Raw genomic sequence first — 27,847 nt, forward strand, 5'->3', positions numbered from 1 at the left:
GATAAAATTATTTGAATTGAACAGGAAAAAACCTCCTAAAGGAAGTCTCCCACCCTCATGATAATTAATTGAAAGCTGAATGTTACAAAGTTCATGCATCGCGTTTGCATTTACCTCAAAAAATGTCAGAGGCTATTGGGAAATTATTTCTAGCTTCTCTCACTATGCGTGCATATGTGTAAACAAGGTGCACATCAGCATATTTGTGATGTTTCGCATTGTTAAGTAAAGATGAACCGGACTGCTAACTTCAACTTTTAACTTGAAGCTCAAGTCGCGCGTAATCGTTTTCACCAGTATAATAATATAATTTGTAGTTCCGCGAAATATTCGACAGTAGGCTTAGCGAGAATGGCTAGTGAAGAAACTACAGCTCAACATCAGCAGGCACTTGATGACATTAGACAGATTGACGAAATTTTGCATGATGACAGCGATGCAGATGAGTATATTGGCAGTGATCTCGAAATAGATGAAGAAAGAGATAGTGAAGGTTAACCAAAATACTATGCAACGAACAGCAGGCCTAACGTTAGCAATAGCCTAACGTTCAGTAACTAAGGCGTAGGCCTAGGCAAGGCCCTAACTCTGTTACTTGACACTTGTTAGGCCTACCATATTCACTACGTTAAGCCTATCCTAACTTGCTGTTCCCACTCCAAGCTTAGGTCGGACGGCACAATTGCAGAATACAATGCAAGTTGCAACTAGAAATTTTATCCACGTAGCCAACTACAACGGGCTCTGCCGTCCGCATGCAATGGAAGCAAACTGCTAGCTATTGTCGGAATATTTTGCAAACAAATCCAATACACAATGCCAATACATGCAATTTCCACAAATTTCCCTTGGCAATGTACTGTTGGGAATCCCAAAACTAGCTCGCCTTGGACTTGGAATAGTTTTCAAAATATAAGAGCAGATATACCCTAGGCCTATATTGGGTCATTCTCACAAGCAATTTGTCAAAGAGTGGTTTGCTGAAAAGTTTTGCCTAGACTGTCAGCGATATCAAAGCCGTTTTGTACAGTGTTGTTTGCAATTTGCCTGGTATTCTGCAATTTCTCTGGCTAGGATTTGTACTACAATAGCTATATTATGCACTTATAACTTGAAGTGTCAAAGTTAGTTAAATTAGTTTAGGATAATACTATGCTTTAACTAGCCTAAGCTAATTCCTTTACATCTAAATTGCTGTTAACCTAGCATACATACTGTACATTAGCCTACTGATGTGTTGAAATCTTTCTTTGAAACTTTCATTCCCACAGCCAAGCTTTCGTTAGAAACTGTTTCACTGATGATAGCACTGTTCCATTAGTCCAGTACCTATGTTGGTACAATTTACAAGGCTAGGCCTAGGCTAAAGAGAGTGGAATGATTCAAGAATTCTTTTCAAGAATTCTTAATAACCTCTATGAGTTTTGTTTTGATGCAAATATACATCAAGCAGAATAAACAATATTAATAAAATCTGTCTTTGTTCTTCACAAGGGACACAAACATATACTGTACCAGTTGACGGTTGAACTAATATTAATACAAAATATTTAATCTACTAAATTACTAATTGATTGTAATTTTAGTATTTATCATAACTAGTTATTAGTTATGATTGAATCATGTGTTGCAGTGAATTATAAAGTTTTAGTCATGCTCCCCAAATTGCGAGAAGTAATTTAAAAAGAATCTGTCTCTCATACAGTACAGTAGGTTCTCATGCATGACAGGCTTTTCAGCTGGCCTTTCTTGTGGGAGAAAAACCCTCCCCCAAGTTCATGTTGTAACCTATCCTTGTTTAAATTAAAAGTGGCTCCTGGTTCACACCAAGTGGCTCTTAGGTCTACCAAAAAGCCTGTGACCTGGGAGCTACAGTACTTTTCACAGAAAGTGGCTCTTAACCTTAATTTCACTCTTATCCTTCACACTACAGTAGGCATATAGTATATAGTATATACTGTAGCTAGTTCATGGTTGTGTTTTTGTAAAGGGTGGTACTAAGAGTAGATCAGTTGAGAAGTATTTTCCTCATTTGCCAAAAATGGATCCTATTCAGTTTAGGTTTACAGGTTAATTATTGAAGAAATATGTCTTCTTAGAAAGGTATTGTCAAACTGTCAGACTGCCTATTCTGCAGTTATTAGGTCCCCATTTGAAAAATCAGCCAGGAACCAAGTTTCTCATACTCATCACTTTAATATTCTCACTGTATAGTTGTGTTGATTGGAGTCTTGGTAAGTGGCAATCCTGGGCATGTTGGAAGCCAACATTCACCCAAGATATTCACAAGGACAAGGCTGAAAATGAGCTTCTGTAAGGCTTACGGTTGCAAAAGGAATTAAACAACAAATATATAGCGATTTGAATATACATCTTTGAATAACACCATATTTTTATTTTGTCTTACTTTATTTCTTTTTCATACTTGTTTTTACAGATGAAAATATTGCCGAGCTGTTCCCACCAAGGGTGAGTTGGCTTGTCACTAATGTTTTCCATACAATTGTCCACAATTTCTCCATTAAATTGTGTACGTTTTGTGCATTAAATTGTCCACCAATGTCTCCATTAAATTGTGTACCTTTCGTTTTTAGGATACTCAGTAGATTTTTTCTCGAGGGAGTCTGTAAATCTCTATTTCAAGTGTTTTCCATCAGTTATTATTAAGTTATCAAATTTTACTACTCTTTAAAATATTTCAAACATTTGTTGATTTTAATCCTGTCAATAAACTTGGAGTGAAGAAAAGGACTACATACCATCTGCTATTTCTGAATGATGAAGTCTAGTGTTTTATAAACAAGATGTCCTGTATTTAATGTAACTGTAAACTTCATGTATCACAATGCCTGATACATCCTCTCAAAAGGAGGAACGCGATATAAGGCATGTTTGAACCCTAACATGCAAACATTTTCAAGATAGATTCAGTCCTCATCTTGCTAAACTTTCCTTTCTCTCTTCTCTTTGACAACAGCCCTCTATTGCATCAGGCTTTGGCGATGTTCCTGGATCTGCTGTTGAAGATCAGTCTGATTCTGATACGGATCAAGCCATGTGCAAAGCGCAGCTACTTCTCCTCAACCGTCAGTATCAACTCTATGTTGTCGACAATCTTCACAGAGTCAGAGAAGCATTGGAAAAGAACAGAAACCTGCAGGTAAAGATATTAAAGGTTATAAAACAGACAAGAGTTTTAAGGTTCCTGACACACACAAAAATGTAACAAAATCAGCTGAAGCCATTGCCCTGACATAACTTGAACTAAGAAGAGTATAGCAAGCATAACCATTGATAAGTCCTGTAGCAAAGGATAAACTCAGTAGGACACAGCAAATATGATTCATGAACATTGATAAATCTGTAGCAAAGGATAGACTCAGTAGGACACAGCAAGCATGGCCGTTGATAAGTCTGTAGTTAAGGCTAGACTCAGTAGGACACAGCAAGCATGGCCATTGATATTAGTCCTGTTGATAAGGTTGAACTCAGTAGGACACAGCAAGTATGAACATTGATAAGATCAGTAGCCTACAGGTGCAACTGAGAAGGACACATAAAGAATGATATTGGCCAGGGATACACTAGTCAAAAGAATACAACAAACTTAGGAGGGTAAGGTCAAGTTTGATATACTGGCATCCTTGTATTTTACACCACTGTGAAAAAGTAGAAAGAGAAGATAATATGAAACATACCCACTCATAACTTGTGACACATTCTCACACTTCATTTCATGAGGAATGCCAGGGATTGTCAATTAATAAGAGGTGCTTACTTATTTGTCTTGCAGTAACACCCTTGCATGGTCACAGTATTTGGCTTTGTGGGAGTGAAGTTTGGAAGCAAAACACACTTCAAAGTCTTTGACAAAGCAAAGTCCAAAATTTTACCGTAATAACATTACCGCAAACAAATTTCCTCATAACTAGTAAAAATGGAACATGCATTAGAAGTTAATTTTCCTTGAGTTTTGAAATACAAGCATTTCAAAGATTTATTTACGATTTGATTGATTCGCAGGAAACCAAACTAACAAGGAAAAAGGAGAAATCTCTCACTCAAGAGTACAAGAAATTTCTGCCACCATACTTCAAAGATAGCTTTCACCATGTGAGTTGTTTGCTCTTTTACACAATTTCTGTTTCCTATGTTAAATACATTTTTCTTTATCCTAGTGATTTGTTTGCTTTTCTCTTCATTAGTTAATCATTTCTGTAACCAGGCCTTGGATTTCATAATTTTAGTCACTTTTAGCAAGGAATGAAACATATCAGTGCTTAAAAAACCTACTGGCAGCAATCAGGTTTTCACTTGCATACTCTTAAATGAGAGAATACAGCAATTGTAGTATAGGCTTGAGGGAGCAGCCCAATAGTATTGCTGTTAATAAGCAATAATAAAGTATATCATGTTAGGTATGGAAATCATGCTGATTCTTTGACTGACAATTATTAACCGACTTACAATGTCTTTATATTGTGAATCCCTATCGGCAGAAAGTTGCTCTTTTTGCTACTGGCAAAATTCACTGGCATTGAGCCATGACATAACCAAAGTTTCAAGGCCTGGTTACCCCAGAAGTTAGCCTGCATGTCCAGCTGACAGGATTTGTCACATATAAAACATGCCTACACTTTTCACTGGATAGCATTGTTGCTACTGTGGTAATATGCTAGAAGCCTGCCAGTTGTTATCAAGTTTCTAAGAAGTGATGTTGCCACTTTTTTTTTGGTTCTTGGTCTTAAGGTATTAGAGGAGAGTTTCTTCTAATCCTTAATTAGAATCTCACATAATTACTGATAACATTTGATAACATTTATCAAGTTTCCAAGAATTGTTGTTGTTACTTCTGTTGTGGTACTCAGCCATTAAGTATTAAAGGAGAGTTTCTTCTAATCCTTACCTAGAATCTCTCTCAATTACTGATAATATTTGAAGAAAAGATAAGATACCTAACAGAGGTGATAGAGTGAGATAAATTTGCCAACTTTTGTGTAACCATGAGTCCATGACAGCAATTCTTCTTGTGGAAAGTGTGGGATCATGAACTTACTGAATTTGTGGTATATTTTACAAATCTTATGACTTATCATTTTGTATCACAGAGCCCACCAGACAATGAAGACACCATAGCTATTAGGCAGGTTAGGTATCCAATACCAACAGACCATCAATGCCCCAGAGGGTGTAAGTATGATTTACCTGAAGTAATGCATTGTTTAATGCCCAATAAATAGGTTAAAATACAATGAGAATGACATTCTAAATTACAGCTTCTTAGGCTTAGGACACAGTACATAGGTCCTGTGTAAACATACTTTGGATGCCGTTACACCAAAATGGCATTGACAGCTGGCTTATCATTTTCCACCTGCACAAAGGAAAAAAGTGCCCATGTTTGTTGCTACTGACAGTTATAAAATTTGACTTTTTTTAACAAATATAAAGCTACAATATGAAGGTCTACAATAGTTTTCAATTGTGCTTAAATTGCAGATTTTTTGACATGTTTGTTCATGTAACACAAGACTTGTGTTCAGTTCTGCAATGTTACAGCCAATTAGTGTAGCTAAATAATTCTATATGACATGTTTGTTCATGTAACACAAGACTTGTGTTCAGTTCTGCAATGTTACAACCAAGTAGTGTTACTAAATAATTATATATGACATGTTCATTCATGTAACACCAGACTTATGTTCAATTATGCAATTGTGCAGCCAAGTAGTGTAACTAAATAATTATATATTACATGTTTTATTGGTTGTACTATTTGTTAGAAGTTCTTTTAACCATTTTCACAAACAGACAGCATTTTACCATAGTTTAATGTCCAAGTGTTGTTAAGATACGTTTATGAATTTTTGTCCTTATTCATTCAAAATCAAACTGCATAAATCTCAGACTCTATAATTATTAATGTGATATCGGAATTACTCATGATTGATGTGGAACATTCCATATCCTTACAGGGTTGAAACACGAGAGAGAAAAGTTACAGTGCGGAGTTAAGGCTGATGGACTCGAAAAGATAATGATTCCACTGCTAAATCAGAGAGAAGTTTTGGAAAAGAGGCTGAAAGATGCTGTACATCAAAAAGACAAAGTGATTGCAAGGAAGGTGAAGAAGGAAATATCTGAGATTGATAATAAACTCAGTGGATTAAAGTAGGTGCACACCACCCTTATCAAATGTTCTTTCGGTTTAATTGAGCTTCCTTGAATTGTCTTCAAAGTTAGGAATAGAAACTGACAAATAGAAGTGTTATCTAGAGATTAATGTTCCGTGTTTGTCAGTTTCATTCAGACAAAGCCATGCACTAGTTACGCCTAATTACAATCCCCGTCCATCTCAATCAGATTTTGGGGGGTTTACGGGATCAAATTTGTGAGGCAGTAGAGAGATATTTTTTGGCACAATTTGGTGCAATATTATTTTTTGGCTCAATATTGTATTCTGTTGGTAGACTAAAGTAGAATGACAAATAATGTTTGCAGTAAGATCAACTGCAACTTTACCTGTGCAGTAGCCTGGCGTGTTGTGTCACAATACAGAAAGTTAGAATTGTTATATCCTATCAGGAGATGAAGTACCGTTTATGCTGATCTGCGTTATCACTTTCATATTTCTGGTTTCTATTCTGAATGTTTCGTTAATTAAACCAAGGAGTTGAGTTAATTAAAGCAAGGATATGAAACAAAATTATTCTTTATCTTTCCCCCCACCCCCCCCCCCCACACCCTCCTCTCAGTCTTGCTATGTTTTAAGATGTAATTTCCCTGTCAAACATTGTTTTCAGTTGAAAGGCAAAATGGCTCACTTTTTACGGCTGATTACTGTTTTACCATTTCCTTGCATTTTTCTTCATTTCTTTCTATTGACCGTTTACTGTCATTCTTTTTGGTCTTATGTGTTCTCTATTACAGAGCACTTCCTTTGGACGAGTTATTAGGCAGTGTAGATCGAGAAGTAGATTGGCAGAAAGTTGCCAGCCGTCATGTGAGTAACTGTTGTATACCTGTAATAGAGGAGGATATTCAAAGATTGTCTGGGACTCAGAAGGTGACATTCATGATGGTCTAAGACTAGGCAAACCACACAGAGCTCTACGGTCTTCTAATAACCCTCACACATTCATGACCACACAGAGCTCTACGGTCTTCCAATAACCCTCACACATTCATGATGGTCTAAGACTAGGCAAACCACACAGAGCTCTACGGTCTTCCAATAACCCTCACACATTCATGATGGTCTTAGACTAGGCAAACCACACAGAGCTCTACGGTCTTCCAATAGCCCTCACACATTCATGATGGTCTAAGACTAGGCATACCACACAGAGCTCTACGGTCTTCCAATAACCCTCACACATTCATGATGGTCTAAGACTAGGCATACCACACAGAGCTGTACGGTCTTCTAATAACCCTCGCACATTCATGATGGTCTTAGACTAGGCATACCACACAGAGCTGTACGGTCTTCTAATAACCCTCGCACATTCATGATGGTCTTAGACTAGGCAAACCACACAGAGCTCTACGGTCTTCCAATAGCCCTCACACATTCATGATGGTCTAAGACTAGGCATACCACACAGAGCTCTACGGTCTTCCAATAACCCTCACACATTCATGATGGTCTAAGACTAGGCATACCACACAGAGCTCTACGGTCTCCTAATAACCCTCACACATTCATGATGGTCTAAGACTAGGCAAACCACACAGAGCTCTACGGTCTTCTAATAACCCTCACACATTCATGATGGTCTAAGACTAGGCAAACCACACAGAGCTCTACAGTCTTCTTATAACCTTCACACATCCATGATGGTCTTAGACTAGGCATACCACACAGAGCTGTACGGTCTTCTAATAACCCTCGCACATTCATGATGGTCTAAGACTAGGCAAACCACACAGAGCTCTACGGTCTTCTAATAACCCTCACACATTCATGATGGTCTAAGACTAGGCATACCACACAGAGCTCTACGGTCTTCTAATAACCCTCACACATTCATGATGGTCTAAGACTAGGCAAACCACACAGAGCTCTGCGGTCTTCTAATAAGCCTCACAGTTCTCAATCACTTCCTGCTTTGGTATCATTTGTCTGATCATGTTAAGCACAATATTCCACTCTGCAAACTTAGTCAATCACCACTTCCTTCCTTTATATGGTATGGTTAAATGTGTGGTGATGCAGCACTCTTATTAATGGCACCTTTACCAACATGGAGTTTACATGTATAACTAAATGCTAGTTCATCGGCTATACACTTCATGTTAGAAATGAGCTAAAGGTAATTGTCGCTCTCCCCTTCACAGAAACCGTAGTCTATGAAAGGGGAATAAACTTTCTGACTTTTAGCTTCTGAACTTATTTCCTGTTAACATCTGACCTTGTTCCTGTTAGCATCTGACCTTGTTTCCTGTTAGCATCTGACTCATAGTGTGCTGTTACTACAGCTAACATATATGCCAGTTTGTTAAGCTTACATATTGCTAGTACAGTTAATATGTCTAATAGTCAGGGGGAATATTATCTTCAGTCAAGGTCACATAGAGTTCATTCTAAATCTGAGATTCAAGATGTAAGGCTTGTGCTTTTATATTTGAGATTCGACATGTGAAAATGATTGAGATATTAGAGATTCAAGATGTGAGGTTAAAGTCCATTGGTTACCACTCTTGTACATATTTGTACAATATGGCATTGGTAAGTGTGCCATTTTGGTGCTCATTCTCATGAATAATAATGAGGTCACAGGGTCAAATAACGATGTGCAGCTGCAGAATGTCCTGTCTCTTCATCATTCTTACCGATAAATTGTCCTGGAAGAGAACAACCAGCAACCCAAGCAATGATACATTGATTTAAGTTGAGATTTGTTTCATTGTTGTGCTTTAAGAGTAACTTTATGTCAATACTTAAGACACTCAGCTATAGAGTACCTACTTTGGAATTTAAACACAAATGCATCAAATGTCCTCCTACAAGTTTTGTATAAGTTTGCCACTGTTGATTTGCAGCTGGATGGAGCAAGAACAGAAGTAGAATGTAGGTCTCAATGGCAGGTCTCAGCTCATCCATCCTTCAAACATACATGGACTGCTGGAGAGGAAGAAAAATTAAAAGAGATTGTGCAGAAATATCAGAGCAGAAACTGGGAAGCTATAGCTACTGAATTAGGGGTAAGTCTACATGGAGTTGGTACATAATACTTCACATCTTTAGTTTTGTAGGAAAGTAACAACACTAAACTGAACAGTATCAGTTCACAATTGTGCAGACAGGTGCTTGCAAGTATGATTGAATCTACATGATACATCTTTTTCTTTTAAGGTGGGTGGGGGGAGGGAGGTGGTGTATGGGACTGATAGGCAGCATTGGTTTGTGTACCTGCATATATTATTAGGGGGGGAGGTGGTGTATGGGACTGATAGATAGCCCATGATGGCAGCATTGGTTTGTGTACCTGCATATATTATTGGGGTGAGGGAGGAGGTGGTGTATGGGACTGATAGGCAGCCCATGATGGCAGCATTAGTGTTTGTACCTGCATATATAATTGGGGTGAGGGAGGAGGTGGTGTATGGGACTGATAGATAGCCCATGATGGCAGCATTGGTTTGTGTACCTGCATATATTATTGGGGTGAGGGAGGAGGTGGTGTATGGGACTGATAGGCAGCCCATGATGGCAGCATTGGTTTGTGGTCCTGCATATATTATTGGATGAACTGCCTTGTGTCTTCATATATTTGTAATGTTGCCTACTTTTATTTTCAGACTGGTCATTCGGCATTTGAGTGTATTACGAAGTATCAGCAAAAGTTGAATTTATCGTTGAGCAAAAGGTAAGGACTTTGATTCCCTCTGACCTCCTTTACCATGTTAGTACAAAATAAATAATATCCCACCCCACCCCACCCCCCCCCCCAAATGCACTCGGTATGTGTGTCAAGTGTGAAAAATCCACCAAGTAGAACCACCTAAACGTTCAGTAAGTTTTTGGTTACATAGCAGCTTACTGTTTGGTCATTATGATACCGTGTTTCCACTGGTAAAAGGAAGCAGTGGGGTACATTGATTGGGAAGCCCCATTCCCCCCCCCCCCCTCCTCCAGCATGTTGAAGTTAGAAACCCTCACATCCAGAAAATGTCAGTGATGCAAATGTTCGATTTCCAGAGATTATTGAAAGTTACATTGGTTTGTTTTAAAGTCCAGAGCACTTTTAAAAACTTGAGGATCTTCCAATAAAGAGTTGCTTCTTCTTTTGTTGCTACTTCATTTAAGAATTTGCAATGATCCCAGCCCTAATTATAACGTAGAAAGGAACAAGTTGTCAAATAGCAACATCAATAAGACATGATGACAAAATATTAAACCCAATATGAGAGCAAAAGAGGTTTCATAACCGTCATAGATAAACTGTGTGTTCAGGTGGTTTTAATCCATTTAGGTTTAGTATGTATACATACTCTTTTCATGCAACCATTTGGTAGCGACTTTCTGCTACCCGAATTTTTATTTTGCTCTTGGTAGAAATTACACCTCAGAAGAAGATCAGAAAATAGTTGAGCTCATTGAGAAGTTCAAGATTGGCAAGTTTATTCCATGGGCTAAAGGTTAGTACCATTCAAAGTTTATTCCATGGGCTAAAGGTTAGTTACTTTCAAAGTTTATTCCATGGGCTAAAGGTTAGTAACTTTCAAAGTTTATTCCATGGGCTAAAGGTAAGTAACTTTCAAAGTTTATTCCATTGGCTAAAGGTTAGTAACTTTCAAAGTTTATTCCATGGGCTAAAGGTTAGTAACTTTCAAAGTTTATTCCATGGGCTAAAGGTTAGTAACTTTCAAAGTTTATTCCATGGGCTAAAGGTTAGTTACTTTCAAAGATTATTCCATGGGCTAAAGGTTAGTTACTTTCAAAGTTTATTCTATGGGCTAAAGGTTAGTAACTTTCAAAGTTTATTCCATGGGCTAAAGGTTAGTAACTTTCAAAGTTTATTCCATGGGCTAAAGGTTAGTAACTTCAAAGTTTATTATATGTGCTAAAGGTTAGTAACTTTCAAAGTTTATTCCATGGGCTAAAGGTTAGTTACTTTCAAAGTTTATTCCATGGGCTAAAGGTTAGTAACTTTCAAAGTTTATTCCATGGGCTAAAGGTTAGTAACTTTCAAAGTTTATTCCATGGGCTAAAGGTTAGTAACTTCAAAGTTTATTATATGGGCTAAAGGTTAGTAACTTTCAAAGTTTATTCCATGGGCTAAAGGTTAGTTACTTTCAAAGTTTATTCCATGGGCTAAAGGTTAGTAACTTTCAAAGTTTATTCCATGGGCTAAAGGTTAGTAACTTTCAAAGTTTATTCCATGGGCTAAAGGTTAGTAACTTTCAAAGTTTATTCCATGGGCTAAAGGTTAGTAACTTTCAAAGTTTATTCCATGGGCTAAAGGTTAGTAACTTTCAAAGTTTATTCCATGGGCTAAAGGTTAATAACTTTCAAAGTTTATTCCATGGGCTAAATGTTAGTAACTTTCAACAGTTATTGATTACGTCATTCACATCTGTGAGATAATTATGTCTTGGGGAGATACGTTACATTATTGCAGTTTGCAGAAAGTTAATATTGTTCCTTCCTTTGCAGTGTGCTACTACCTACAAGACCGGAAGCCTAATCAAATAGCTTGGCGCTGGGAGACTAAACTCAACCCAAACCTTCGATTTGGTAAATGGCAGCCCTCGGAGGATGAGGTAAGGTCATAGTATTATATCAGAGAATACCAGTGAATTGTAAAGTCAGCATGCTTTGGCCATGAAAGAAAATATAAATGAGCAAAATAGGATGCCAAAAATTGTAAATATGAACATTCCATACCTTCATCTATGGAAAGATTTGGTTAGGTGGTACAGATTTATATCAGTTAAGTGAAGGCTGTGCTGCGTACCTTTTCTCAGTTGGTCACAAAGGTTCTATCTGAGTAACACACTGTGGCACTGATGACTGAAGTTTAGGTTAAATGATCATAATATGATTATTTCTTACATCACTCATAACGAGCATTGGGATGATACAGGATGACATTGTCCAGATTTTTCTGTTGTTTTGTTTTAATATAAATATAACTGCAGTGTAGAAATAAAAGCATCTATAATCAGTACTTTATAGATATAATTGGATTAATTGGCAAAAAAATATGATGGAATAACTCTTATTAGCTAACTCAAATTCTTTTCTCAAAATGTGAACCACCCTGTGTGGTATATAAATAGATGTTGACAACTCCCTGAATATCCAAGGTCATTTTTGTATTTAATTTTAAGTATGACTTTGTTTTTACTATATGTCTTTATAGTGATTTTTAGTATTTTTTTACTATATATTCTGTTAATACTGGAACTTGTTTCTAATCTTACAGCTATTGACAAAACTTGTGGAGAAACAAAAAGATGATTTAATTTGGGTCAGAATAGGCATGAAGGTACCAGGACGAAGCGCAGCACAATGTAGAAACAGGTAAGAAGCTTTCACAAAGAAGAGAAAAATCAGTATAATTTGTCATGTAGGCAACAGAGTTAAATTCCACCTCAGCAGCAGTATCCAGGCTGCATAAGATACAATATTTTGCTGCAGTTTCACACTATAGACTGTTGTGTTAAACTGCGGTGTCTATTCTGTAAAACTGCAAGTTTAACACAATAGGCAGCCTTGGTTCATCCTACAAGAGAATTTGCAGCAGCTGCAGTTTTTCTTTATGACATGGTGTCTAACTACTGGAATTGGTCAATGGTATACCTTTCTAGAATTGTCTGTGTTTCTCGTACAGAAACGTATCATAGATGTTCAAATCACTTCAAGCCTTAGAAATTTGACTTTTCATCACTTTTGCTGACACTGCTACTAATATTAACTGCAGCAGTAGTTTTGGTTTTTTTTACCAGATGGTTGTTTAATTTTCAGATGGTTGTTTTGTTTACCAGATGGTTGTCTGTTTATCAGATGGTTGTTTCTTTATCAGATGGTTGTTACTTATCAGATGGTTGTTTATCAGATGGTTGTTACTTATCAGATGGTTGTTTTGTTTACCAGATGGTTGTTACTTATCAGATGGTTGTTTATCAGATGGTTGTTACTTATCAGATGGTTGTTACTTATCAGATGGTTGTTTTGTTTACCAGATGGTTGTATGTTTATCAGATGGTTGTTACTCATCAGATGGTTGTTGTTTTTTGCCAGATGGTTGTTTATTTATCAGTTGTATGTTTATCAGATGGTTGTTTGTTTATCAGATGGTTGTTATTTATCAGATGGTTGTTTGTTTATCAGATGGTTGTTATTTATCAGATGGTTGTTTACTTATCAGATGGTTGAACAGCTTGGATCCAGCATTGAGGAGAGGGAGATTCAGTGCAGCAGAAGATCTCATTCTGTTGGAAGCTGTCAAGAAATGTGGAACAGGTCAGTCAGTCAGTCAATTCAGAAAGTAGCAGCTGTGTAGACCACACTGCTAGGAAACTGTAAAACATTCCTTCATTACCATTGAAATATCACTGATGCTAAAAGAAGTCTCTGAATCACCCAGTATTAAAATCACACATCTTTTGAACATTTACCACCATCGGTAGCTTAACAAGGGGTCACCTTTGGGTAGGGCTGACTATATCTACTATGAGAATGTTGATAGCCTAAGTTTTATGTGCGGATAGCAGTCCAGAAATAAAACATTGTTCATGCAAATATGTTGGAAAATGGAGAGGAAGGGGTTAATGGGGGGGGGGGGGGGGTTGATGTAGTAGCAAATGTAAGCACAGCTTAATAATGGGATGCCATATTTGTACTTTATGTATCCCGCACTAGTCTTATGGATGCAATCCCCCACCCTCCCTCTTGCACAACCCCCACCCTGCCCCCATTTCCCATACCCTACTTGTGAAAATATTGTGATACACCTCATGTTTGAAAGATAACATACCAAGGTCTGTTTTTCTCATTTAGATTCTTTTTTCAGTCATTTGTGTTTCCATCTGTTTTAGGTCGTTGGAGCAAAATAGCAAGTACATTAAAGGGCCATCCAGATCTTGCTCCTGGTAGGAGTGCTAGTATGTTTATGTGGCGGTTCAAATACTTGGTGAGTGAATGTTAGTTAAGTACAATAGTAAATAAATAAACGAAACAAAACAAATAAATACATATGTACATACATAAACACATAAATACACCCACCAATACATACAAGGGCCATTTGTTCAGTCAGTCATGTTTCTCACAGAAGAGTGTTGTGCACAAGTTCCACATAAACATATTCCAATTACTTAAAGGTCTACAAACACCTATGAACATTATTGTCCTAATCACTCTGATAGGCTTTTGAAACCATGAAAATAGCTGCAACTCCCATCATGTTATCCCGTTGTTATTACAACCTTTATTTCAAGGACTCTGAACACAGGTTTGTGGCCTAAGGCAATTTTTTTGAAATATTTTATTTTTTTATCTTGTCTTCCATGACAAGAGGAACATCTTCTTATTAAAATGATATATGTGGCTTGTTAGGCTCTGACTTGTCTGCTCTGGGTGTATTTTAGGCTTATAGTATTATGTAGGTTTGGATAATCAAGTACTGATAGATCTGGGAAACATGGACTTAAAGAGTCACAATATTTACAGTGTAGGATTTTCACGGTCGTCCGGTCGTCCGAGATGACTAGAAATTACGTCGAACTACCAAATCTTTCAAAATGTTGTGTGATTGGTAGTCCTTCGGACGACCAAAAAAAATGTAGGCTTTGAAGAATTATTGAGCCTAATTATATTTCATTAAAAAGGAAAGTCAATTTAATTAAATAGTTTCTGAATAACACCCAAACCATACATAAATTATTTAAAAACATGCGCGATATATTAACTTTACAACATCGTTAGCAAAGATCTGTACACTAATAAAGTCACCTAACGTTAGTTTCTAATAATGTACCCAGAAAACAAATGAGACTTGTGGCTAAATGTCAGTGCAATGCATTGTGAACGGTGTTGTAACAACAGTCGATCAGACACTGACAGTCTATAGGCCGAGTGAAAATGAATTGCTGGACAAGGGGGGAAATCTAGCCTATAATGCTGAATTTGTGACTCACTTATAAGATATCCATGGAATACCTTAGTATTGCTGTTATCTTCGACCACATGGTTGCCAAACAGCGCACTAAGTCAACGGGGGAAATCTAGCCTATACCGCTAAATTTGTGACGCAGTTATAAGGTATCTATGGAATACTTTCATTATTGCTGTTATCTTCGACCACATGGTTGCCTAACAGCACACTAAGAAAATTGTGGAAATCTAGCCTATTCCGCTGAATTTGTGACGCAGTTATAAGGTATCCATGGAAGACAGTAATGTTATTAGCAAAAAAAGCAAGCCCCCGAAAAAGTTTGCGTCCCGTAAAAAAAAGTTTGCGTCCTGAATGAACACCAATTACGTTTATTGTACGACCTACTGTACTAATACTAGTGTAGTATCACTGCTGATACGTTGTGAAAGTTATACACAATATTACAGGGCAGATGGCTCAGTGCCTTAGCTTCGGTGTTTGACAGGGGCGGCCCGCCCCACTCCTCCTTTTGCCCACCCTGTTGTTTCAAACAATCCCCCCCTCCTTCATCCGCCCTTCTCTACTCGCCAAATCCATGGTCAATTGGACCGCGAAAAAAGTTTGCAACAGAAACAACTTTGGTATGAATGCACATTTCACATTAGCAACTCTTATTGCAGAGCAAAGAAACATACTGTGAGATAAAATATCCTTTCAGGATCAGATATGTAAGCTTCCCACAAAATTCATAGATTGTCTCTATCACATAACATTTTCTGATCAAAACAATGATTTAAATATTACGTGATAGTCTCAGAAACAATTCAAGTGCATCTTCGTACCACCAGTGATTGTTGTCAAAATGTACGTAACAAATATGAGACAAGGCCTAACATTATGATATTTGAGTGCACACATATGATAGCCTTTACCACAAACTTTGTTATCTCTACACAGGGGAAAGTAAACGTTGCAAGTAATTGTTAATAAACAACTTACTTCGTGTTCATTGAGCACTAAAAATGCAAGAATGTTTGCAGACAATCGGTAGGGACTATTAGCCAATCAAATCACAGGAATCTTGGTAAAGCATCATTGTCTTTTTTTAGCATGAAAATCTCCGTAAAGAAGTTTTGGTAACCCTGTACCTTGTGGTTGATTGTTATGATATACAGTATTTATTGAATGATTCAAAAACAAATTCAATGATCTGTAGGAGTAGGAGAACTTTTGGTTCTTGTCAGAAGAAGTTGTAGTTTTTTTTATAAGAAATAACGAAAGATGTTCATTCAAAAATGTGTTTTGTTACGTTTTCCGTTGACCTAGTTGTGAGTGTGTACTTGGGGTTTGCAAGCAATTGGAAGATTTTGCGTCCCTTGCCAAAACATTGCGTCCCCGGACGCGTTTTTTTTTTCCCAGGACGAACGTGGGTTTCAGGTTTTTCAGGAATTTACAAATTCGTTTGAAGTAAGAGTTAGGGTTTAGAAAGTGGGTTAGGGATTCAGATTCTATGCAAATGAAGGATTGTCGTTCATAATCTGGGGTCAAAAGTAGGAAAAAAGATTCAGAACATGTGTTTTGAAAAAGCGTCACATGTTTGGAATCCAGGGATTTGATTGGCCGATACCCACGTTCGTCCTGAGAAAGAAAAATACGCGTCCCGGACACAGAAACCTGCGTTTGTAACAATTCTGGAATACTTTCGTTATTGCTGTTATCTTCGAACACATGGTAGCCTAACACAGTGGGAAAATCTTGCCTAACCATTGGTTTGCCAAAAAAAATACACTGCATAGTATTCGGGTAATAGATAAGGAACCGGGTAGAATCGTGTCGGGCGGTATCTGTGTACCCGGATACCCGGTGCAAACACTATTTGAAAACAGTACACAAAACATGGTTATATGCTAAACTAATAAAGCTTTGGTTGACACAATCAGATTGAGCACAAAAATGTTTTGTTTTGTATTATTTGTGTTCATTTTTAAGTTTGGTGGAAAATTTGGAAGGACTACCAAGTTTTTTGCAGGACTACCAAATCTTTGAAAATCTTTGAAACTGGTAGTCCTTCGGACAACCTTCTCAAATTCCTTAAAATCCAACACTGATTTAAGACTATACTACTGAAAGTTCACACAAATAATTTGTTCTTCATGGAGGAAGGAAGACCTAACATTATAAACCCCTAACCACTGTTTCTGGAATTAATTTAATTACCTCTCATCTCGTGTTTCAGGTTATGCACTTTTTGGATGATGAGAGAAGGAACTTCAATAAGAAGATGCAGGTGAAAAAGAAGCAAGCAGTGGAGGAGGAGATGACCAGTGTGGTGGGAGGATGTCAAACCGATTTGATTGGACTACGTCAAGGACAAACGTATCAAGAATATTTAAGTGAGATTGAGGTCTCATCGTTCTTAGAGTTGATGATCACAGAAGCCAGACGAAAGGTTAGTTCAGACTTGTTATTGTTGACCACCTGAAAACTGGTACCTGAAATATCTAAACAGTGTTATAGGTAAAATGAAGTGTGAGATATTACAAGATAATACAAATTACAGATGTTGTGAAACAACTTAAGCACATTAGTTCAACTCGTTTGTTCCTTTGTTGACATATTGAAATTAATCATGATATTTGTGAGAACTTAGCCATAATCTCTGGTATCACGATTAGCTTCACCAAAGACTAGTTTTGTTTGAAGGACATGTTTTACTAGTTGTACTAGTAGTGTACTAACAAACTTTCACAAGTATTTAAAGTACTATGCAATACCAATACAATATATAAGAAATTAAAGTGAAACTCTGGTTTCTGCATCTGATTACTCAATGATAAAGCAAGCAATTGTTTGCTTCTTTAGGTCAATCCTCAGAGCAGCTTGTGTGGTAAAGATAATGTTTAAAATTTGGTGGTGTTTAATGAATGCAGGGAGATGTTTTAATATTTCTATAAATTGTTGAATTTTTATGAAAATCTAAATACAAGAGAACCTTTTGACAGCTAAGCAAACATCCCAAGGGTAAATCAACAGACATAAAGTAATAGCAAACTCATGTTCTCGAAGATGATTTGCAGCAGTGACATCACAGTCCACCTACCTTGATCCTCTCCAGGGAGGAATCGAGGGTTTAGCAAGCCAAAATATGATCCAATCAATCTACCATATCTTGAGATAGGGGCAAGATGTCAAGATGGGGTTTTCAATTAACAGTGTGGCACCTTTTTCTTTTTCATGTTAGTGTCAGATTGCCTGCCACTGGAATGTTGCATTACTCATTCCTTGTGTACCATCACTGATATCTTTGCAAATGTTTCAACTGTGAAAGAAACCATGTTGTGGTGATTGTAGATATCACAATAACAGGTTTGACTTTCTCTGAGTTGAATGTAGGTTGTAGTATTTATTTGTCTTGTTAGAATATCATGAGGTATAGTTATTTGAATGTTAGCTCATGGTTTTCTTAGAGGTAACAATCACAATATTTTAAGTAGATTTGCTCGCCATAAACCAGAATGTGTAGTGACCAAAGAAATGGAAATCAAATAAAACCAGAAAGAGCTGTACTTCTTTGTTATGGTTTTCTGAAAGAATGCTCTAAATATATAGTTGTGTCTATGGAATAATCATTTTCCTTATTTGAGTATGTAATAGGTTTTATCATGATGAAAATGTGTTAATATCTCACTCTTTGAATTCTTGTAAACACTATTTGATTAGTGAGCTGTTTTGAGAGAGGTTACGAGGCAGGATTAATTCCTACTTTGTTACGTCTTGTTGATAGGTGGAAGAGCTTGGTGAGAGTTCAGATAAAGCAAACATGAGTGAACTGAGTGGAAATACCTACTGGCTGTCCAAGAAAGATCAACCGACCATACAGGAGAGAACTGGAAAGAAATCAGTCATGAGTGAAGTCAGCAACAGTTCAAAGGATGGGATACCACTCTCTGCACACAGAAATGTTACCAAATACCTCAAGAATCATCCTCTAGAAAACAGACCAGATTTGGCTCTAGAGACCCAGATTATAAAGGAGATGTTTCCGCAGAGGACATTGAAGCCCAAGTTATTCTTGGAGAGGGGTGCCAGGCCAATATTTAAGTTGAGAAGTAAGCTTAATCATATTTGAAAAGTAGTATGTTTGTATTTAGCACTGTGAAATGTACTGTGGCAGTATGGTTTTTGAGATTTAGGTAAAATGTTCATTGAATGTGATTTATATTGTCAAGGAGAGTGAGATAGCTATTTAATGTTTCATATGTAGTGGTTTGGTCATCATTTTGAAATGAGGTGACATTGTGAAGAAGAAGCCCAAAGAAAGGTACGGTAGTAAACCCATAGAAGATGAAGTAAACTACCTATGTTAAGTGGTGCAAAGAATCATCTAGCTTTCTGCCCTAACATGTTGTGTTTGTGAAGGAATGGTGTTAATCGTTATGAAATGTTTCAGGAGAGATTGTGAAGTAGTATACCTTGGAATGTGTTTTTCCACACATGGAATATGTTAGGTAAGATGTGTGATAGTTAACCCAAGGAGGGTGTCCGTGCAAAGGATAAGCACATCTCATAGCTGTAATCTGTAGTTTAATGCAGGGTTCTCTTTAATTACGGTTTCTAAATCTCCATCCATATCTCAAAGATCTGTTGTATCTTAGTAAGGTAAAGTGTGTTCAGCTAGAAGCATAGTAAGCAACTATAACATTACTGCAAACTTCTAGGATTGAAAACACTAGAGTTGTCACTAGCAAATCATTTTTCTTGTTCATCAGGGAGCTAACTTACTTCTGGACTATTCTGTAAAGTGAAGTACTGATTAGCAAAAGGCAAATGTATTCTTGTGATTTTGTTTCAGGATGTCTTATTATTCACACTGAGTTTAACAAGAAGAAGTCACTATCATGGAGTACTGCATTATCATTACTTATGGTGGTGAGTAAACCTAATAAAATTGACAACTTTGAGGGCAATGTGTGAAAGTTTAAATGCCAGGGTTGATAAAAGGATAAAGTAAACTGAGTGGACTTCAGATTTTGATTTTGATTTTAAAAATGTGGAATGCAAAATACAGTAAAAATGTCCCATCAACAGAAGAGTTGATCCAGTTATGTGATAAGTTAACATACATTGCATGGTAAACTGATTATTTGTGGATTTATAAATGAATCTAGCCACTATATCAAGATTGTGTTACACATTCTCACTGTATGGAGTAGGCAAGCCCTAAAACCACCACAGTTGTAGTGATCAACCTGCAAGTAGATAAATGATTTTATTATGTATCTGGCTTATAATATGTTACTTTGAATACATGCATGATGAATTTCAGTACAACTCTTCAGTGTCTGGAAATGATATGGAACCTCCAAGTAGTTTCAAAGAACTTTACAAAAATTCACAATAATTTTTATGGTACTAACATCAGGAGGCAATACTAATAATGATCGCAAGTGATCATACCATACCTATAATTCCATACCTTGAGAAATATAACCATATGGCAACATTATCTTTGGATCAAACATTTACTGTTTAAGATATCATCAGAGGATTATGTATATTGTGCTATGATATGTCTAGTTTTCATCTAGTTTCAGAAAAGGTCATGGTTAATTATCAATGCACACACTCTTATTATTTTGACAGGTTACCAAAGTTGACTTCCTGGCATGTGAAGGAATCATTTATCGCAATAATAAACATTTAGGCGTCACCTTTCCAACGTCCAAGAGTCACCGACCAGGAAAGTATCCAAAACGTGCTGGCACCTCATCAAGGGAGCAAAAGGCCAAATTAAAGAAACAGCCATCCCAGCTTATTCTTAATAGTCCAAACAACCCAGGTGTTGGGGAAATAGTGTCTGGAGATGTAATTGGACAATTACCTGCTGGTAATAAAACCAGTGAGAGACATATCACCAACCGGCCCCAACAGCAACAGGGCCCACCTACAAACTCTGAAACTAATCAATCAACTGATTCCCTCTTAGTTGTGAAAACCAACGATGGCAGGATCTTACTTGTCAGTTCTTCAGATCCTCAACCACAGAATGCATCTGAATCCATTAGAAGTCAAGAAAGACAACAGGAAACCAATATGTCCCAAGCTGATGGTGTGATTAATTTGTCATCTGTCGTAAAACAACCTTCTGCTAATCCCTGTCAGATTACTACATCGCCAAGTAGTACTGTTTCTAATACCTCTTCATCAAAAATTGGTTCTGGCATGATATTTCAGTCAAAGTTTAAGCCATATTCTTCTCGCAGAAAAAACATGAGTCCCAGGAAAAAAGCTGCTCGTGTTCATCCAAAAGGTCATGCAGCATCTGCAAGCTTGGACTGCTCAAATAATCCTCCTTTCGCCAGCAATGTAAGCGAAAGAACAGCAAATTCCTTCAGTCACTTCCAGCCAGAGAGTGAATCTCATAAAACTGTGATTGTAGCACAGGTCTGCTCCGATGACATCAATGAAGGAAGACAGACAAGGCAAAATGACTGTGTCCATGGAACATATACCCAGGTTGGCTCAAATGTTCCTCAGCCAAATGCTGAAGATGGCATTAAGACATCAACAACAACCCAGAGACAGGCAGGGGAGAATGAAAAAGATGATGACTTAGACATTCTGGCTAATGTTTGCTTAGGACGAGAGTATGAAGGGCAAGCAGTACAGGAGGGAGCAGTGCCACCTGACCTCGAAGAGAGAGAGATTGGGAAACAAACTGGAGGAAATGAAGAAGGAGAGTCTGTTGGTAGCACTAGACAGATTGCCAACCATAAAGAGCAACAAAACCAGCCTTTAAACAATGATACTATCACAAGTGGAGAGAAGACAGCTCATGTTTTACCCCCAGTACAAAGAAATGGTGGTAATGAGACGGCTACGTGTTTTGATGTCGTACATATTGGTACTGATGATGAAGACAATAGAAAGGAACTGAGCCAGGAGAAAGGGCAGAGGTCTGAACTGAGTGAAGTCGCTGCTGAGGAGGTAATGGAAGTACCACTAGTAGCAAAGGACATGACCATTGGCAGGGTAATACATTCAGCTACGAAAAATGAGGGTGAGTCTGGGCCTACTTCTCAAGGGAACCAAGGAGGACTGTTACCACTTCCAGAAAATAACAAAGGCATCAATAAGAAATGCTCCGATGGAATTCACTGTGGGACTGATGATGAGGAGGAACGTGAGTCTTTACCAGCCAAAGTTGTCAGCATATGCAACAAAGACAATGACGTTAAAAGTATGAGTTCAGGGTTAGAGAAAGAAACAAACCTCACTGACAGAGGCAAAGAGGATGATGAAGGTGGTGTCAAAGAAGTGACTGCCCAAGAGAGAGAGGCAGGAGCTTCATCTGGTAACTGTAGCGTGAAGGACACAGATGCTTGTCATGATGTTCGAAATAATAGTAGTGATGAGAGACAGGCTCAAAGTAGTGCTGGACCCAAAGGGGTTCAAGACAATCCGAACAAAGAGGTTCAAGACAATCAGGCGAAAGATCTAGAGAAGAACAAACGTAACAAAAGGACTAGGAAAAGCAAGCAGGAAGCAAGAAAGAAGAGTTTGGTTACAACTATTCCAAGGACAAGGAGAAAAGCAGCTCCTAAGCCTGGAGCTTTGAGGATACCTTCATCAGATGAAAGTGATGATAGTGTAGGTAATATTGCCAAAAGATTCAAGTCATCTTCCAATAGTGGGACATCCACCCGTAGAGACAAGCAATCTGCATTTCCTCAGTTAAAGGGATTAACTGGAATTCCCCCTACACATCCCTCTCTGGCAGGACTGCCACCAAGTACTAAGGTTTTAATCGGCCCTAACGGAGATATCGTGGGAATTTTACCAGCGCAAAATCAGTCCAATAATAACACAGTTATGCCAACTTTAAATCAGTTCACAAATGTCATGTTGCCTCAGACATCTCCACATATCCCTATACCAATCCAACTTCCTCAGTCTCAGGTCGGCTCTGTGATACCTACTTCAAATTTCATCCAGCCAACATTCATTCCTCAGGGCCTTACATCGTTACCAGTCAACCAACTGACTCTAAATTGCTCTTCAGCTACCCCTCTCTTATCACCACTAGTAACTCAACAAGCACCTTCTGCAACAACTACTACCATCTTGCCAAACAGTGTGACCATACAGGGAAGTGGGGTTACAAATATTGCATCCAATGAAATAGTGAACCAGCTGTACGCAAGTGGTGGAGCTAGCTCCAACCAAGGCATAATGAATCTTTTCCCACCACAGACTTTTGTAGTCCTTCCTGGTAGCACAGGTACAAATTTTCTTGGCCAACAACTGGTCAATCCAACCATGAATAATTTGCAAGGCCTTACTACCACACTGGCTCCTAACTTGACTCTCCTATCTAATTCTACTGTACCACAACCTCTAGCTAACCCTTTGATGCCCAATTTGTTCCAGCACACTACTTTACCCATTGGACAAACTGGTGGGATGATGGGATTACCTAATGTTACACCAGCTTCAACAACGCTGATGAATACAGTTATAATTCCCCCTAATCCTATCACTCAACAGCCCAAGATAATGTCGGATCTAAGTCGGTCCCAGAGAGTGAATCAGTGCTTGGTCACTACTGGAATCACATTACCATTAACTACAAGTAAGCCAACTGTTGTTACCAGTTCTTTAACCCGCATGGCAGCAGATATCCAACAATCAACATGTACAAATACAGAAACTGCTGGAGATGCAACTCAACAATCAGAGAAGAAACTGTCAAACAGTGCTATTCAAAATATTTCTTCACCGTTGCCAGTTAATGCTGTTACTCCCAACATTAGCCAAGGATTATTGACAAGTACCTCTCAAAATGACGATGAAAGGCCTCTTTATGAAGTACGGTCTGCCAGAAGTATGGAAGGTTCTCAAGTATTTGGAGTTTCAAACTCAGTCCCAACCACACAAGTTCATGAAGAACCCTTTGAATTCAGTCATCCTGCTGAAGATGACCCTGATGGCCTTCCAAGGAGAGATGGTAATGGTAAAAAACCAATGACAGTTAAAAATATGATTGAGAACAAAAAGGAAGAGAAGCTCAAGGCTTCTGGTAAACGTAGGAAGCATTGGAGACCGTTTCTCTCGGAACTGTTACAGGATGACCAACGTACCGTCGATCTTCAGAAGCTGGAGGAGTTTGCGGCAAATATCTTAGGAAGTAAAGACACCATTAGAGGAATGCCCCTTGTGCCTCCAAATTTGTCAAACTTATTTTCATTCAAACATTTATTGATCAAGAAGACCAGCTTAGAGAAAACTACTACCAACTTTAGGATGACTTCAGACCAACTTGAAAATCTAATGGCTGATGTTAGCTTTAGTGATCCAGCCTACTTTAACTACCTTACAACCGATACAGAAAATCAGGTCTCCGCCAATGATTTTCTTCTCAATATTCGTCAGCTGCCTGTTTACCGCTTGTTTCAGGAGAGATTTATTGCCTACTTCTTGTGGCCTGCCTTTCTTTCCATACTAAGTGCATATCCATCTGCGAAGCAATTTGACTATCAGCCGGTCAAGAAGGGTAAATGGGTAAATAACACAGTCAAACGAAAAAGAAGTAAAAAGGGTAATGGAGGGCCAAAGGTTGTTCGTAGTGTCTCCGGTGAAGATGTGAGTAGAGATAGTATGGACAGACTTCAACCAGCTGGCCAGGCAAGTACCAGTGGTACCGGGAAAACAACAAAGAAAGTCCAGGTATCAGCAAAGGTTAAGAAATCTAAGGCTAGTGTGCTTGTCCAGCCATTACGTAGAGGAACACGCAAGACACCTCTTAGGAAATCTTTGCCATCAAAGGACTGAGATCCGATAAGAGGGAAGATGTTGCAAACTTCACTTTCTCACCAGAATGTAGTACCTGTAATTTCTAAATAGTGGAAGAAACTAGCTAAAGTGCTTAAATATACATCACCATCTTATGTGAGATCTAAGCAGCCTTTTGCATGAAGCACAACGGTAACATACTTACGTCATGAAACTCTTGTATCTTTGCAACTGTGTTATGGTTATTAAAACTGGATGCATTTAGGTGCTTTGGTTTCTTGTTTACTCACACTTTTAAAAAATCTGTTACTAAGTATAGCAATGGTATGAAACAATAGAACTTTAAGAAATATCAGTGTTGGAAAGGAACTTTATCGTGACAGAGTATTGCCTGATTGTAGAATTTATCTCAATTGACCATCTAAGCGAAGTTTTCCATAACATGGCGGTACCCTTGGGTGTCTTACAGTGACCAATGATAGGTAAATAACTGCCAAAAAGTAGCAGATACTTTCCAATAGAAGTTCTTTAATCCTTTCACAGCATAAAAGGTTATTTAATTTGACCATTTAATCTTTTTATTTATACTATCCAAGTGAAATATCAGCTATCAAGTAATAGCTGTAGTTAATAAGGAATTTCGTTGGTAAAACTACTTTAATTTTGATCAAAGCATTCATTTTTTCTGTCAATCAATATTATCACAGTAAACTATATACCCCAACAACATAAAATGTACACCATGGGTGTTATTAGTCACACGATGCTACTGTTCTGTATTCCTAAAACAAAAACCTATTAATGCTGAAAGCTTTTCTGTTTCACATCTACTTTCTTTACAATTATTATTAGTTCATATTTATGCAAGCACAGCTTCTATCAGCACAATTGGAGTAACATAGTTTATCTCTATTCTTCATAGCTTAGAGTATTTGTATAATTTCACATTTTCTTGTTACTTTCAAGTAGGACACCATGTCCATATGGCATTATTAATAACTCATGCATATTGAAGGAAAGTTATGTGAATAGTATTTACAAGCTACTACATGCCTTTGTCACAGGGTTTTAACACTGACTTTTCACTAAGTTTCACTACTGCTACATTTCGGTGGCTTCCAACACTTACAAATTAACAGTACTATTTTTGTGTCATTATATATTTGTTTAAATTACATATCTTTAGTATCGTTTGCTATCCTTCGGAATGGTACACTGGTGATAAAACCTGGCTGCAGCTGCTAATTACACACTATTTCACAGTGCCCTCATTGCTAGAAGAGGCAGGTATGCTTTTAAACAGTGATACCTCGCTACTAGATGCTAATATGTCATTGTACTACATGGATAACATAGGATGTTGCATTACTACCGATTTGTAACACTTTCCCTTTTGTTGCTTCAAACCTCACAACTCATGCAAATATACTATATGGCAACATAGTTCATAAAATCCAACCACACATTGCTACTGAATTAGGCAGCCATATAAAGTACTGTACCTTCCTGGAAGTACCTTGCAATTTACCTGCATGTATTACTAGATATCACTCGGTGACCTCAGTAACACAGCTTAACATGTTAAAACACTGGTAGCTGAACCGGTAGTATAGCTGGAAGTACCTTGCAACTTACCTGTATTTAAAACTAGTTATCACTAGGTGACCTTGGTAACACATCTTAACATGTTTAAACACGTGTTATATAGTAGTATATGATTATGATTTGTCAAAATAAATCGTTTTTTGTTGTCGCTGGAATTAACCCTACAGTGCCTCCTTTCATCATATTTATAGATGGTGTTATTTATAGCATATGATGTAATCACAAGTGTTATTTATAGCATATGATGTAATCACAAATTTTGTGTTTGTTAGGGAATGGTCTAGCTGTTTATTCCAGAGAGGATGGAAGGGGAGAAGATGATCATGGCTGTGTTTATATATAATCCAATTAGTGATCAATGGTGATGAACATCTCCCAGGAATATTTTGTCAGTAATAATTTGTTTTGTTTTTTTTTTAGAGTAAAGAGAGGATGCGACAACAGATCCTCATAAAGTAGAAACACTTTTCATTATCTTGAGCATTATTCTTATAAGGTAACTTATAAAGATGATATGAGAGGCTGATATGGGAGGCCTGAAAGAATACAGAGTTCTTTAAGTGGTAAGATTATATGCAGAGTTTGTAAACAAACATATTATGAGTGCACATAACTCCTGGTTCTATGGTTTGTTTTGTTCTTGAGACAAATACAGAAATTAATTCCATATATTTGCAAGAGTATGGTTATGCATAATATTATGTATGAACAGCAACTTGATTTAACCTTGGAAGTACATGATATTTCAAGTATCTTGCAATGAATATAAAATGAATACAGTTTGATACTCATTAAAGGAGCAAGCTAAGAAACATAGAGTGAGGAGCAATGTCTTTCATATTCCTTGGTTTGTATACATTAGTTCTGAACATTGGACTTTGGTTTATCATTAACAATCTCTGTGACCAGAGTTTGGTGATAGGAGCCCATCTCAGGGACCGTTTGATTTTCCTTATTTCGAAAATGGTCATTAAATGTGCTGGAGAGAAAATGAAGGATTAAATGTGCTGGAGAGAAAACAAAGGATTGAAAAGAGTTGACTGTTTCATTTTTGTTGTTGATAGTTATACCAAGCTCACCAGTTTTACATACAGTGTAATACGTTTAAGAAAGTTTGATAATATGAGCATTCCTGGCCAGAAAAAAACGGGATTAACTGTCGTAGGCATTTTGAAACAAATGCTTCTTCCCTGAACTGAGAACTAACTCTCCCAATCCCTAGTCCACAAAGCATATTTACTAAAACCAAATTCAAAGTTAGATCCCCCGCCCCCTTCACTTCAGTTCCTTCCGATAGTTTCACCTGTAACGGTTTGTGTGTATCTCGCTCTTCAACTATTTCG

The 27,847-nt window shown here is 37.6% G+C and overlaps 1 protein-coding gene across 1 annotated transcript; it reads left to right on the top strand.

Annotated features, from left to right (window-relative positions):
- The first annotated feature begins 310 nt into the window (after positions 1-310).
- On the top strand, positions 311-27,528 carry LOC139963552 (uncharacterized). The gene is made up of 18 exons (XM_071964408.1): positions 311-493; positions 2,438-2,469; positions 2,978-3,160; positions 4,024-4,113; positions 5,109-5,190; positions 5,976-6,171; positions 6,931-7,003; positions 9,046-9,207; positions 9,805-9,872; positions 10,562-10,644; positions 11,663-11,769; positions 12,435-12,532; positions 13,380-13,474; positions 14,050-14,144; positions 17,344-17,556; positions 18,892-19,216; positions 19,960-20,036; positions 20,751-27,528. The coding sequence occupies exons 1-18, from the start codon at positions 352-354 to the stop codon at positions 24,936-24,938; spliced, it is 6,309 nt and encodes a 2,102-aa protein (XP_071820509.1). The 5' UTR covers positions 311-351; the 3' UTR covers positions 24,939-27,528.
- The last annotated feature ends 319 nt before the right edge of the window (positions 27,529-27,847 follow it).

The sequence above is a fragment of the Apostichopus japonicus genome, chromosome 22 (assembly GCF_037975245.1).
Source record: "Apostichopus japonicus isolate 1M-3 chromosome 22, ASM3797524v1, whole genome shotgun sequence".
NCBI classification, from domain to species: Eukaryota; Metazoa; Echinodermata; class Holothuroidea; order Aspidochirotida; family Stichopodidae; genus Apostichopus; species Apostichopus japonicus.

Coding starts and splice junctions, on each gene's coding strand:
- LOC139963552 (XM_071964408.1), top strand. CDS start 352: ATGGCTAGTGAAGAAACTACAGCTCAACATCAGCAGGCACTTGATGAC. Junction 3,161..4,023: donor AAAAGAACAGAAACCTGCAG/GTAAAGATATTA, acceptor ATTGATTCGCAG/GAAACCAAACTAACAAGGAA. Junction 12,533..13,379: donor GCAGCACAATGTAGAAACAG/GTAAGAAGCTTT, acceptor TTTACTTATCAG/ATGGTTGAACAGCTTGGATC.